This window comes from Camponotus vicinus, unplaced genomic scaffold (genome assembly GCF_025532165.1).
Source record: "Camponotus vicinus isolate PSW18456_S1 unplaced genomic scaffold, iyCamVici1.0 SCAF_1, whole genome shotgun sequence".
In the NCBI taxonomy this organism is placed as follows: domain Eukaryota; kingdom Metazoa; phylum Arthropoda; class Insecta; order Hymenoptera; family Formicidae; genus Camponotus; species Camponotus vicinus.
The window spans coordinates 591,503-607,724 of NW_028141945.1; the positions used below are offsets into that span (position 1 = coordinate 591,503).

Genomic DNA, 16,222 nt, shown 5'->3' on the forward strand with positions numbered 1-16,222 from the left:
AAGATATTTTAATCAACCGAGCGTGATATACGAGCATATGATGTTGGCGCAAACCGCAAACCTGTCTGGCGAATTAAGCGTGGAATTCGGCGCTGTTGCGTTGCTCGTTGTCTCTCAGTGGTGCAGCAGATGTTGTGTAATCAGTGCGATTAAACTGATTTTCATAACGCGAGTCGAAAATTAATTATCGGAAAAAGCAAAGATTTGCAAATAAAAGAGGTACAGATGTTTGGTTTTTTTAATTCCTAAATCTATGTTTGAAAAAAGTCGAATTATGGAAAAATATCCGCAGCGCGCGAAAATATTTCCAGATGAGATTGAGAGACGCTTCTGTTAAAAATGCACCATTCTCACGTAAGTAATAACGCGCATTAGCTGATCTCGATTAAGGAGAGAAGAAACTCAACAAAATTTTTCATCGAAATTATGATGGATGCGTTTTATTAAAATTCGATAAAGGTGCATTAACCGCCTTTCGCGATAATGAGGGAAATTTCGTTGCTTCTCATGGAAAACATATATAATAATCATAATTTTATCAACCGCGTCATCTCTACATTTGCAATTTAGTCCGATCCAGAGATAGAATACGACGGGATTGGAACGTTTCTCGGACGCGGCATCCGCGATTTCGCCGATTCATCGAAAATGAAATGCTCCGCACGCGTAAAGTGTCAGATAATTAGCGACAAATAGATCGCAGCATCCGCGCCGCGTCTGCTTTTAATAGAATTTACCGTCTCTGACGATCACGTATAGCGCAAATATTTGTTGAATTATATATATTCGACAATCTCTCTTTAACGTAATGCAGCATAATCGATAGTATTGCTAAATCAGCTGCTTATTATCAGAGCGCCTACTGATTACGGTTGAAATTATCATTCACTATCGAACGCATCCCCAACACGCGCTTTATTGTCAGATACGCGTAATCAAATACATAAACTCGCGTGCAAATCATGCTTAGGGAGATGAGCGAAAATTAGCGTTACAATAGGGAGACTTCCATCACCATTTTACAGTTGAAATCTAATTACGAATTTTTTAAATGCGCACGCGAAATGTTTTAAAAATCAAGAGCGACGAGAGTTACTTGAGCCACGCTTTCGCGGTGTCGCACATTCTTTCCACGGCGATCAATCGGAATGACTGATGCGTGCGTTCCGCGCGCGTAATTCCTTAATGCGTGGGCGTCGCGCAATTTGTCTCCTGTTCCGACCGTTGAATTTCGACGTCGAAATCGGATATTTATGACACGGTCGCGCCTCGCTTTATGACATTTCTCGATAGCTCGCGACGGGCAACGGCGCGGTTAAAGGCATCTCTGCATAACGCGTGTTACGTTCGATCGGATCTGGCCGTGATGCGATATTCATTTGCGGCATCCGGAACGCAGAGAGTGCGCAGAGAGAGTCCCTAGATCACACGCGCGAGCGCGTATCGAATTTAAAAATATGTGACACGCGTCTCTGAATTTAAAATTGACACTTTTTGAATTATTCCATCTCACGCGATTCGATAAATTACTTTCGTCTCTTTTTCTCGCGAAAGTTTTCGTTATCAAATAAATTAAATTTAAATCTATAAATAAATTATATAATAATAAATATATATTAAAATTTTATATATAAAGTATTAAAAATTAGCGAAATTAGCAAAATCTTCCATTGCGATGTCGCGTATTTTGTGTTTGCCGACTTTTATTAAACAACGTGTACAGAGTGTAAGAAAGGACCCCCGAGAAGAAAGTTGCGCAACAATTACTCATTTATTAAGCGTACCGTTAATAAGCAAGGAGCTCGTAATTTAGCGAGTGCCCCAAGCATTGCGCGCCTTTTCTCGATTGCAAGCTACTCGGGGAATTTGGAGTCCATTTTTCATTGTCTGCTTTTTCAACTTGGGAATTCTTAATATTTAAATATTCCGGTAACTACATTTCATATTAAGATTTCACACAGGTGTAGATTGCTCGAAATTAAACGGCATTTTTAAAAACTTGCGATTATTGGGACACCCCGTATATCGAAAACCCGAAGCCAGAAAAATGGCAGAGGAAGATTAGATAGACGACAGAGTGAAGCATCGCGCACAGTCTCAATTAATTCTGAAGCAAAAAAAAAAAGGTAGATAGATTTATCAGATCCACATGTGGAACTGATAATATACATGTATATGTATATGTATCGCTCTCGCTGTGCGGGATGCTGTTTTTTTCACTGAATATCTGTATCTAAATTTGTTTACGATCAGTTAAGGGAAGCGTTCAGCGCGAGAGACATTTTAATGTATTATAATTTAATCGGTCGGTTATTCATCCGCGTAGCGGACACTCTGCGTCAGTTATGCGTTGCGTGAACGCGTTACGCATCGTTCATATTATGAATTGGCTGATTTTATTTCGATGATTACCGGCAACGTGCCAGAAAATATAAACTGTCCCGTCCGATTGAGTGCATTACGATATGGAGTGAATAAATCAATATTACTAAGTTCCCAAATGGCATCATATTGACATGTGTATATAGAGGGCATAAATAAACGAGTTTTCCGAAATGTTCTTGCGAATTATCGGGACTCGCGATGCCGGTAGTGGATTTTGCATGTGTGCTTGTGTCGATGTTTATTACCGGGAAATCATCGAATTAATACCCACGGGCAAATAGTTGCGCGCGCGATGGTTCTTTAATGTTTATCGAATATTTAGCAAAACGCGCAAACGTTGTGTACAATTTCGGCGTTACAATTTAATGATCGCAGTCATTTATCTTTCCCCTCGCGTTGATCTCGAGAAATATTATCCATACGATATTTCGAAAATTGATTATATATTGATTTAACGTTTTCGCGCATCGCTATTACGATTGTAATATCTTATTCGCTCGCCGCTTGACATCTATTTCAAATTTAAAGTCCGTTTTTGGTTAGTTTGACAGTGGCTTTTTTCTACTAGTATCGTTCAAACGCTCCGCGTTTCAGCGTAGGGTTTTCATTTTGAAATGACCCCCCATACTCGACCTGCTCTTTTTTTCCGGTCGCGTCGCTTGTTTCGCGCTTGCAGCAAGCAATGCCCGCTCTCGCGCGAGGGAGTTAAAGTAACGAGACCGTTGCGCGTTTGTCCGCGCTTTGTTTCACATTTTTGCGGAAATTACAGGATGCTATTTGAACATCATATGTCCCGATGCAGACCGCAATTTAACGAGAACAGTAATAGAATTGATAAATCGTGCCAGATAACCATAATAAGACACCAATTTCACAATTTCAAGCGCCCATTTAGCCGAAAGTAAAATCTTCGAATTTCGTGACGTTTTAGATAAGCTGAAGGTAATTTATACAGGGTGGGCCATTTTAATCTATGCACCCAAATTTCTTTGTACCTAAGACAGATACGGAAAAATGATTCAGACAAAAGTTTTATGGTTTCGAGGGGGCCATAAGATGGTATCATTGGTTTGACCTTGAAGAGTTATTTGAAGGTCACATGAAGGTCACCTTTAATTTCTTAAATGGAACCTACTATTTGTCATTGCATATTCTTGTAGCTTATCTCGAGAGCTTTCCAAAACACTATAATTAAGTACTTTTTTGTTAAGTACTTTTTGAGTTATGAGGCTTGAAATAATTTCTTAATTTTACATAAACCGTAAAATATCTTGTAAAATATTCATTTTTCGATTATCATACCTTAATACTTTTATGTACAAAATAATGAGAGGAATCAATTGGTGTAAAGAAAACACATAGTTGTTTTTAAGAAAAAATATGTAATTTGCAATTAACAATTCCATATTTTTTCTTAAAAACAACTATGTGTTTTCTTTACACCAATTGATTCCTCTCATTATTTTGTACATAAAAGTATTAAGGTAAGATAATCGAAAAATGAATATTTTACAAGATATTTTACGGTTTATGTAAAATTAAGAAATTATTTCAAGCCTCATAACTCAAAAAGTACTTAACAAAAAAGTACTTAATTATAGTGTTTTGGAAAGCTCTCGAGATAAGCTACAAGAATATGCAATGACAAATAGTAGGTTCCATTTAAGAAATTAAAGGTGACCTTCATGTGACCTTCAAATAACTCTTCAAGGTCAAACCAATGATACCATCTTATGGCCCCCTCGAAACCATAAAACTTTTGTCTGAATCATTTTTCCGTATCTGTCTTAGGTACAAAGAAATTTGGGTGCATAGATTAAAATGGCCCACCCTGTATATATACGTTATATAGCGTAAATATTTAAAAGTAAATTTCTTTTATACTCGTGAAAATAAATTGCTCCTTTTTATTATATTAAAAGATCTGGCTGCTCGAGAAACTCAAACATTTTCCATGAAACTCTGAAACAATATGCATTTTTACAGAAATGTATCTCTAGAAATAAAAATAATATTATACGAATAAATAAAGCTAAATAAATATAATTTTTGCATGTAAAGTTCAGTGCTTTCGTATACGTATAAAAAATTGTCGCACAATTTTCACGGAATTACTTTTAATATTTTCCAATAACATTACGTTCGATTCTGTTCACTTCACATGAAAATAGTTATCGGTGTTTTAAAAATTCCAGCGTTTTCACAATGTTGTTAATCGAGACATCTTCTCATACATATAATCGAGAGGGATATTACCGAATTATTTTACATCCGTACGTTACAGATATTATAATCGCACATGTTGCACGCTGAAGGAGCAAACAATCTCACTGTGTTTGTCGAACAGCGTTTGTGTTGCGAACTTTGGTATATCGCGAGTACTCTCGGGATTGCGTGTCGGTCGAACGAATCTCCGTTAACCGGCGAGAGAGTTACACGAGGTAGACGGGAAACCTATTTTGTTTCGCCGTGGCGATTTCGCGATTGAGATTCACGCATGGGTACCGAAAGAGGAAGAAAGAGAGAATGAACGAGAGAGAGAGAGAGAGAGACAGAGAGAGAGAGAGAGAGAGAGTTCTCTTTCGGCTCCGGTATTCGCGGCGGTATCCGGAGAATGGTGGATCCAATAAAATGGTACGTTTAGTTGCCCGTTACTCCGATAAAGCCTAGCCATGGCGACCTACGGCATCAATTTTTCAAGGTTGCCGAGACGAGAAATTTTCTCCGTCTTGGGTCGCTTCTCTTCCTCCCTCCGATGAAAGCGGATACATAATCTCGTGGATATATACTGGATATATACTGGGTGTATTGAAAGTTGCTACATTCTTTATATTTTTATGTTTTAATGTAGGAATATTTAATGTACGTACCATATATTATCTTTTGTTGCGAGAGACTTCCATATTCTTCTTCTAAAATCTCATCATGACAGCGACTGGGCGGTATCTTTCTGTCAGTATTTTTTTAATATAAATCAACGAGCTCTTCTCTCTTTTGTATGTATAATTTGATTTTCTATCTGGGACAATATTTTGGCGAAATAAAAAAGGGGAGTGTTGACATTAATTTGCATGTCATGAATTGTTATGATTTCAAGATTTATTATAAAGGGGGAAATTTTCTGAACCATCCTCACACACTTTGAATCATGTAGAAATTACTAAATATGTTCCTGAAATATGTCATTTTGAAATATTGTGTTTTTTGTCTTATTTTCACCTAAAAATTCGTCACCTCGCGAATTTTCGTTATTTTCTGCTGAAAAGAAGGTCAAAGTCGCTCACCCGTAGTCCTTCGCTTTTTATGCGCAAAATGAGATTTTATGAATTTAAATATCTAATCCTCTATATCCTTTTAATTTGACACTTGTACTTTTTTCTTTTAGATAAAAAAAAGTTTCTAATTTATATATAATTTTTAAAATTTTCTTACCTTCGTATACATGCAGTTAAAGAAATAAATTAAATAAATTAATTTATCTTAATCTAATTGTTCTATCTATATTTTCAATCTTCATAATCCCAGTAATATTCATAAATCACTGTGTTTTATCATTTATATCTTGGAAACTTACATGTATACGACAATTTTTAAAGTCATTACTCTCATTATATATGAATCTAGGTATTCGTACGCGATTATACAACATTAGTATATACACTTATATATACATACATACATACATATATGTACGTGATCAAAGCAAGTGAACAACACACGAGATGAAAAGAGAGGAAGGGAGAGACAGAACGAGTTCAGAAGCGCGCTCATTTCTCCCTCTTTTTTTTCTAGTATATACGTGGCGTATCCGTAAAATTGATAAAGTTTCGCGAGAACTTTTATAATACCCGGTAGAAGAATGTTCAAGTATATACGAGCTGGCAATTTATGTTACTCGAGAACACGACGCGCTGCATCCCGAAGTCGGCCGGGATGGGCGGGGATCGGGACCGTCCTGAGAGAGCTAACGTGTACCTATATATATATCCACGCAAGGGCTGCTTATCACGCTTCTGCGTGAAGGGTATAACTGTCGTTAAAATCGCCCGGCGATCTACATTACAAAAGATTCGCCGGCGTCTCGCAGTTCGGCGCAGCGGCGGCGCTTCGGCCTCGTCGAGGCTTCCCTTCGTCGTTTCCTTCCTTCCTTCCTGGCCCTTGCCTCGCCCAACTTTGCAATTGTAATCAACGATAACGATTCCGGCACCTCGTTTTACTATTCGCGCGGAATAACTCTCTCGAAATGCAAAACGCTCTCTGTTCCAAGGTGGTATTTAAAGGACGATCGCGTCTCGTGTGAACCCGTCCTTTTTTGCCCCTTTTATTTCCCGTACAAGGTAGTTTGGGGAACGTTTCGACATGTTCGGGAGATCTCGATTGCCTCATAGTTTAGTGACGTTGTAAAAGTTTAGGGATTTAAAAAAGCTTATTAATCATACATTGTGGAAATTTAATTTGCGCGCACTTTGACGATATAAATAAATTTGCTGCATTGCTGTGAAAAATGTAAAAAAAGGTGATCCTTTTTTTTTTGTACAAAAATTGTGATAATTTTCACATATAAATAAACTGGATTTTATATGCAAGAATTTTATATAACTTTATTTCATATCAGCTTTATTTCATATGAGATATTTCATTTCAATAATATAGTTATTTTATTTCATATTTCAAAAGTTACATATTTAAATATTTAAAAAATATATTACTTTAGCATTACGCAAAATGTTTGAATTTTTTTTGTAAACATCAAAATCTCTTTTAATAACATTTGTTTTATTCTTTAAATAATTTATATATGTAGGATTTGCTCTTCTATGGGTTATATTTATACATTAAAAATAGAGATTAAATCTTTTTCAATTTTTTTTATATATATGAGATATATATACATATAAAATAAAACAAATAATAGCCAGAAGTATATTATTTTTATGTTAGTGTGTCGAGATGTTTTTAAATTTTCTCATTCTTTATAGTACACTCGCATTGTAAAAACCAATTAAAATGCAGTTCCATGCATCTTTTGATATTCTATAAAATTACAGCTTTCATGTTCAGAATACAATATACAATATAATGCAATATACTAACTATTATAGTGAATTAATACGTATCATTGAGATAAAGATTTAGATTCGCTTTATATAAAGAGTGACGCGGGGGGAGGGGAGGGAGGGCGATTGCATAATCGAAGTGCGACGAGACATCGTGGTTCTCGTTAGACACGACTCGACAATAACGCGATGTACGATGCGCCCCTATCAACTTTGTCGAGTCGGAAATATTGCGTCGCAACTAAGCGTCAAAGTTCGGAAGCGGAATACGACGGGTTACATTAAAGCGTTACCGCTAATACGGCGGTAAGTTTCAGACCGTTTGATGGCAGCGGTAGACGTGTAAATGCGTTACTACATATGTACAAACGCGCCGAGACAAATGCCGAAACGCGACGACGATATTGTTTTACAAAGGCGATGCGCCACTTGCCGCATCTTCCATCGTTACGATGAATTCGCCAATCCGTCACCGTCTCGTTCGACAACGTTTTTCTCTCGCCAGCTACTTTCGCGAAGAATACGTCCTCCCTAACTCGTTTACGTCGACGATATTTGGCTCGTTCGACCGAATTCCGAAACTTCCGGTCGACGTCCTTTTTCCCTCCCCGCGGAAACTAAACGACTGCCAACATCGACGTAGCGATAAGTCTCCGCGAAAACGTCGACGGTTTGACGCGAAGTGCCGTCCACGGCGTCGCCGAGGAAGTTGTACGGAGATCGATGGTCAAAGTCACTCCTCGAGATGGATTCTCGCGTTATCGCGACGCGAAACTGGCTCGCGATGATCGACACTTCCATCTCGAGAAAGAGAGAGACAGATGCGCTTTTTTAGATTAGGCTGAGCGAGAGAGAGTCTAATTTATCATCGCGGAAGGATGGGACTAATTGTGAGAAGGGTGGTTTGTGCAGCGAGTAGCGTCATAAATCTCGCGCTTGTTTGTCGTTACTGGTGATTATATGGATCATCATTATAAAAGGACGAGGAGCGTGAGATTTGTGAAGACATGTGTGCGTGTGTATCACGACTTCCTCTCCTTCCGAACGATGTCATAATTATTACAAGGACTAATTTGAAGACGGATGCGCCGCAGGGGGAGCGAATGTATCGCGACTCCACTTGACACGCACATATCAGTCTGGGATGACAATCCGTTTCCCCCCCAAAGGAAATGTCCTAGTCAGCGCGTAGAATGTTATTCCGGGGGGAGATCGGCGGGAGTCTTTTCTAAGACGTGTCATATTGATTCGTCGCCAAGAACGTCGTTGTGCTTGTGACAGTTCGAGAGTGAGGGACCCGCGTCTGATTTTCTGCGGGGGAGGCAGAAGAGGAAGATGGGGGAGGAGGGGAGGAAGGCGCCGACTGCCGGAATCTCTTTCCGGTGTCCGTTCCAGTTCGATTGTCGAACGCCTGCTTCGATTTGCGATCCCGTCTTTCTCGAGGACTCTTATGTGGGCCTCCCCGCGGTGGAGGGGGAGGAAGGTACCCGCATCCCTCGACGCGCGATAATTCAGCCGCAAAGTTTCCGCGGTTGGGGGGAGGACGGAGGGATGGATACGTCGCCCGCTCGTAAAAATTAAGCTCAAACTTGCCCGTTAACATTCATAATACCGCGAAGCCGCTGAGACCGGCGACTTTGCCGGAAACTTCGCCGCCCCCGTATCTCTTTCCGCCGTTGCGAAATAGGTCGGATCCATTTTGCCGCGTTTCAATTACGCGATAGCGCGCGAACTTTCGACCGATGGTCGGGCAGAGATCCGGGTGGGAGGGCGATAAAATATCCCGGCATAATCGAGCGATATTCATCCCTTAACTGATGGTACGGCCAAGTTGTCCCTCCCTTTCCCTCCCTTCTCTACGATCTCGTCTGATATCCGAGACAGATTGTCCGCGTGGCTGGCGTTTCTCCGCAAAACTTTCGCTCGCGTGGATGCGATGCACCCTCTCGACTTTTCGCGTTACGGGATCCAAGACGAATATACTTCGCGATCCATTTGTTCCGCTACCGGTGGCTGTTCCCGTCCTCGTGCGCTACAATCCGCTCTCACCTGCCGCGGTGATAAACGGCGGAGCGTGGAGAGACGCATTGCTATCGCGATAGAATGCTCGGCGGAAATTGAAATTTTGACGGGACACGGGTGCCCGTAGGAGAGAAAGCCCGGGATTCTACTCCCCCTCGCGCCCGCGCGAATATATAAGATCGTACGTCACGGTCTCGATTCTCACACGCCGCGAACACGTTCCACGTCGATAAGTTATTCTCAATGATGCTCGTCGTCCATCCCGTGGACCGGAACGTTCTTGATCGATTTTCACGGTAGGACAATACGACGTATAAATCTAAATTCGGAGGGGTGCGCTCTCGCGTACTCTTGGAAAATTCCGTGTGCCTCGGAGGATTCGATTTGAATTTTACAGCACGGACACAAGAGCGTCTTCTCTTTACTTTATCCTCTCGTATATACGTCTATATCCTCGTATATCACGAATGCGCTTATTATTAAACACGATATACGTGTCGTGCACTTACTTTCCATGAAGGAGTACATCGCTTTAAAGCCTCTCGAATGGCGGGACGACGTTAACCCCTGAAACTCCAACGAGAGTCGTGGGCCGTTGCTCATGATAGGCCGCGGCGATGTCTCTCCGCAAAACGAGTCTATCTTTTCCTTCTTCCCGTCTATGTGCACGAATGCCACTAGTGAGTCGACTCCCTCGCAGCTGTAAAATAGAGGAGAGGAGAGATATATTAAGAAAATTATATGATTTATATTTGAATTAATTGTTATAAATAGGAAGTATAGATTATTATTTTTGCATTTCGTGTATTATATTTCGTCCGTATATAATGGAAATTGATTATTTAACTCATTTCGAACGCGTACATCGTGTTTGCGGATGTGAGCAACAACCAAAATTTGATACCTCCAAGCGTGATAATTATTGCGGAAAACCAACAATTTCCATGTATAATTTCGATAATTGCAGATAAAATATCTCTCGTTTCTCTCACGCGATCATTTTATAATGTAATATTATGAAATGGTATGGAAGAATGAAGAATACAACGTGTACATGCATGTGTACATCGAAATTTTATTGAAAAGATATATTATCCGCGTATAATATACGCAGCTTTTCACAATTATTGTACGCTTTGTCGAAATGACAATTTTAGTTGCGGTTTTATTCGGTATTTATTATTTAGGAGAATCGTTGCAGGGACATCAATCGACCCGCTCCGGTTGTATCAAGGAGAACCTCGTCTCTCTCGAATGCGAGAGTCCTGTCACGCGTTAGAAAACGCATACTCTCGATAGGAAAAACTTTTCATTTCCTCGACAAAAGACGCTCCTCCTCCATCCCCGGGGGGACCTGTATTTCCATTCGCTTCTGATTTCACGTCCTGTTAGAACACAAGGAACAGGAATCAAGATGTATTTGTCCCGGAACGCCGCCGGGACACGTTGTGTACGGCAACACGTTGTTGCGCAACGCGTTGTCCAATTTTATATTCCGGCGTTTACGACGCCGCCGGCGAACTTTGAACGATAACTCGACACCGAGTTGACACTGTCGCGTAGTCTGGACTCTTCTTCACTTCGGGAACTCTCGCGACATTCTCATCATTGTCGCGAAATTATCCCTTGCAATCTCCGGTTAGAACAATAACGGTTAACTGCAATTAGCTTATTGAATTTAATACTGGATTTTATGTATTTAATGTGACATAATTCTGTCACTTGTGTAATTATAGATTCGTTACAATATGAGATGTGATAAAATAAGAGAAAGTTAATATAAATGGTATCAGTTCTTAGATTGCACTATCGTATCTATAAATTCAACTATTTAAATTTCATCTTAAATTAGAATTTAAAATGCAATCCTATGGTGCTTTGTTAATTTCGAATAATTTGCTGATGCCAAATGTATCATATATACTTGAGAATTTAAAAAAATCAAATCTTAAAATTCTTTTTCCACGTTTCTATAAAAGTAAGAAATAAAAAAATAAGAAATTAATTTATCGGTATAACTCATATCCGTATATTTAGAGGATTAAATATAATTTATAATTTTTTAATACTTAGAAATTAATAAAAATCTGAAAATCAAAAAATTGAGAAAGTGGAAAAAATATTCATCTTTATAATGAAAATTTGTTATCTTGAATGATGACTTTTTTAAACAGGGTGCCATATAGATAATCTTATTTAAAGGGAAAAAAAAAACGAAAATGCGGGTCGATGAAATTCATTTATGTTTGAGGTCACTGAACCAATAATTTAGATGTCTGAATCGATTATGAATGTGGAATCTACGCGTTGCATTTATCGGTAAATATGTCGCAAAGTGCCTTGCCAAAAGGTTTTCGAAAAGCAGCGAATATCGCGTTCGTGGAACCGTTATGCAAATATACGTGCAACTAGTGCTCCTACTTTTTCTGAAAATATGCATGTGTCGCATATAATTTTAACTTTATTTCAAAATATAATATTAAAAATGCAGATGGCCTTAAATTTTGAATCATTGATATATCCGCCACTGTTGCTCGCCTCAAATTGAATTTAATGCGACTGAAAAAATCTGACTAGCTAAAATAATATGATGTAATGTTACAAAGTATATACGTACAACGCACAGAAAATGCGTTTTTAAACATTAGAGAACTTAAAAAAAAAGGAATATACTCTACATGGTTTAAATCGAGCGTATACTTGCAGAACCATTTTACGTATTGTGTTAAACGTGAAAAAGAAGCAAACGTGTTTATCTTTTCCTTTTTACGACAAAATATTACGGCATAAGCTTGAAAGGAGCATAATCACGTATAAAACTCATTCTCGTATAAAAATAAAGCCTCATTTTCGTTACTAAGCATTTAGCAGCGTTTGAGCATCCCTATTACATCCTCCTTTTCTTTCGCTTAACGTTCCATGGCGATTTATCATATTATAATTACAAGCAATTGTGTCTCGCGGGCACGATTCACAATGGATGGCTCTTAATCGGCCAATTTGCGATTCCGCAAGACGCTTGCGTTCAAGCCAGCGGGACATGCGATAAAGAATATTATTTGGCCGCGCGCTAGGCCTAGATACTAGGCTTGCATACATATGAGTACGCGAACATCATTGCGCGGCAACGATTTCGTGCATGAGCAAATTTATGCGACTGCATGAATGCGCGCGGCTGCTCGAAGGAAAATTTCGGACCAATCCACTCGGATGATTGGAAGGAAACTGGGCAGAGGAAAATCAGATGTTGACGCAAAGCTCTCCAACGTACTATTCACGGGAAACCCCTCCAGCATTTGAATGCGCTCGATGGTTTCTCTGCGTGCATTTACAAACAGATATATTATGAAACATCTGCCTATTATGAGTAGACGCGAGAGACGAGATATGGATGCTTATGTTATTGTAGTAGGATGTATTTTGCTCTTGAGATAAAGGCTGCAGTTGTGGAGTTGTTTGTCACAATTCTCGTCTTAGTTTCAGCCCTAGATGAATACATTTAAACAATTCTTTACGCTTACGTTTTTATTTATTTCATTACATTTTTTAATTGGTGTTTTTTTTTAAGTTTATTAGACATGTCTATATGTTAAAAAAATCGTTTCACGTAGTTCCAAAAATGTTCAGGAATTATAAATTGTCAACTTTAAAAAGAGAAAAAAGTAACTTTAATATTTTTATTATTTTCAAATGTACATATTTGCTCCCTTAATGAATAAATATATTTTCAGAGAAATATGGATTATATGAAAAAAGAGTTATTAGGCAAAATTGGGCTACTTGATACTATTCGAGTATATTTACCTTTTTTTTTTTTTTTTTATGAAAAGCCATCAAAGGGATTCTTTCTTTGAATAGAATACATGTATATATTTTTTAGTGCATGAAATTGCGGTTCACATTCGAGCGAATACAGTGGCCATGGTCCTTCAATGCTAATCGAAGTCAGATAGAAAAAAAACAAATATATCTGGAAAAAATATGTAAAACACACTCTAAAACACACTAATAAAATATTTTTTTATGTTATCAATATTTTTGAAACTTTGTTTATTTGACATAGTTTACGCGCATAGTAATTAATAATGCTTTTTTAAATATAATCTCTCACTATATAACGATGGAAAATTTATGCATGTATGTAATTAAATAATGTCATAATTAAATAATTTCCATTATAAAGATGAAAGCAAAGAATTTTTCATTTGAAACTTTATCATTTTATATAACATGTATAACGCAAAAAGCATAGAACAGCTCGATTATTATTCATACACATATTACATCGATCCGGAATTTATTTGCAATCGTAATTATTCATCTTAAAGAGACAGACGGGCTCTCGATTATCGCCGAATGCACGACAAACAATGGTGAAATGTGATTAGGTACCACTTAAACGTTAGTTCAACAAAGTGGTACGCCGGAACCCTAATTAAAGGTGTTCAAGATCAGCCACCTGGAAAATGAATGAGAGGATAAGTGATCGCGGCCGATACAATTGTCGAGGAAACCATTATATCACGGGATTCTCTGGTTTCCCTGGAATTTCTCATGCTGATCAGTCTTTTCGGCTAAAGCGTAAGTTCCTTTATTCAATACCAATTCTACGTTCGAAACGTTCTTCGCTGCGAAATTAGTCAAGGTGATTTAATCAGATCAATTAATCAGATTTTTTAGGATTTAGGAGATTTTAGGAGATTCGACCTATTTTATGCAGATTGATAAATCTTAAATTTTCCATTATCGATGAAGCGATCTATAAATTTTGATGAATGGTTGTTGACCTGTAAGAAACGCGAGAGAGAGATGCGTCGACATGTCGCAAATAAAATTTTCGAAGCGACAATTTTATTAATCGCTAAATTGAGACTGGTTCTTCCGTACTTTCAGTATTCGATCGAATTATAAGATGAAGCACTATGCGACGAGGCGTCTCGTGAAATTTTAAGATCCACTTATCGTAATCTCCGACGCGGAACAATTCAAAGATGGAGGCAGATGATATCCGTTATGCGCGCAAATACATAATGTACCACGCCTTTTGTGTCGTAAGAATGGACTAAGGGTACTAGACACGATGATATGTATCGCGAGAGTGCACCGTTACTAAACGCACCTACGTTGAATGCACGCTCGTAAAAACACTCCTGTATATCTGTAAATCGTGACACACGACGGTACGAATCGATTCTCGCGACCTCGTGTCTTTCGCGAGGAACAGGCAGAAAATTTTTTTCGTCTATTCGGATCTTCTCGACGCGAATATAAATTTTTTCGCGCATTAATTTTTTCGGCTACGTCGAAATTATCCGTATCTGGGAGAGCTCGGGTGCCCTTAAAAGATTATGTTTAATCATAAAAGTAAAAAAAAACGATTTTTATGTTTTTACATTTTCTTGAAGTATATCATATTGAAAATATTTCCTAAGTTTCAAATTAATCGAATGCAAATTGACCGAGTTAAGTTAAATAAATTAAAATTATATGGGCCCGGAATAGATGGTTCTGTGTAAATTAAAAAATCTGCATTTTATTTAAAAGTAAACTTGACACAAATCTTAAACGCGTTCTTCTCGAAATCACTTTTCCAAAGTCGGTGAGCAAGATATTTCGAAAACTGTTACACCGATTTGCTTGAAATTTTACAGGCTTTTTCTACACATAAAAACCTAGTAGATGAACGAAGGATTTTGTTTTTTAATGAATACTTTTTTTGTACTTAATAAAAAATGAGCAATTTTTAAGTCGAAAAAGAATATCTTAGTGTCAATGGCTGCTATTTTGTCCCAAAACAATTTTTTGATTAATCCTTTGTTCATCTACTAGATAATTTCATACATTAACTACAGTTTATCGAATTTTGGATATCAGATGAATCAGCTCCGAATAGCACTGCTCACCGCGCAACACTTTTAAAAAACAATATCCGGGAAAATAGTTATAACTATTACATTTTTTTTTGTTTTTAAAAAAATATAATACTTTTGAATAAAAATTTATTTGTAAAAAAAAATTATTACACTAAAAAAAATTCCCAAACATACTTTTTTCGGTCTGCTAACTAGACTTAACCCCCTTAATTGGAAAATGTAACAAACTTACTCATTCGGCGGGTCGTTCGGCGAGTGAAAGAGATTCAGATCCTGGAATATCACCTGCACCCGTTCCTTTCCTCTTCCTTGGAAGTCGTATGTACAGTGCGTCCTGGGCGGATACGAGTTTGGGTATCCAGGAGACATGACTATGCCCGTTTTCGTCGAATCGCTGTTGTAAACCATGTCGCACAGCGACGCTGTAACAAAGGAAGACGCGCGGTGACTTAACGAGCAACGGTCGACGAATAAAAGAACGAATGTAACGAAAGTAATTAATTGACGCGTCGGCGCGCCAAAGGGAGGGAGGGAGGGAAAGGGAGAAGGGGCCAATTAAATTACGCGACAGCTTTCTTTCGTCGCGGCGCTTGTTCCTTTCTTCTTTTTTCCCCTCTTTTTTTTCTGCGTCGAAAGATACGTTGTGCGAGTTAAATTATGAATATTTCGCGTTTTAATTACAAGTACCTTGCGCATCGACGGTTCGCTATAATATGCAAACGAGCTCTGGCTGTTGCGTGAAAATTGCGCAAAGGCTGCAAAAACACGATAATAATTATGCGGTACATACTTATTACAGTTGTATTCGCGGAAATGAAATATATTCTCTTTCTCTCAAATCAGAACGTATGAAAAATTTTTTGAATTTCGCTCTTAAGGCATGGA

At 38.2% G+C, this 16,222-nt stretch overlaps 1 protein-coding gene across 1 annotated transcript in view; it reads right to left on the minus strand.

Moving 5' to 3' along the window:
* The window catches only part of Sol1 (CUB domain-containing protein Sol1), a 290,756-nt gene that overhangs the window by 15,240 nt on the left and 259,294 nt on the right, over positions 1-16,222 (minus strand). The window contains exons 9-10 of the mRNA XM_083109748.1: positions 15,570-15,759; positions 9,974-10,164 (exon numbers count right to left, since the gene is read on the minus strand). Of these exons, the coding sequence (XP_082965874.1) occupies positions 9,974-10,164; positions 15,570-15,759 (381 nt within the window). The remainder of the gene's footprint in view (positions 1-9,973; positions 10,165-15,569; positions 15,760-16,222) is intronic.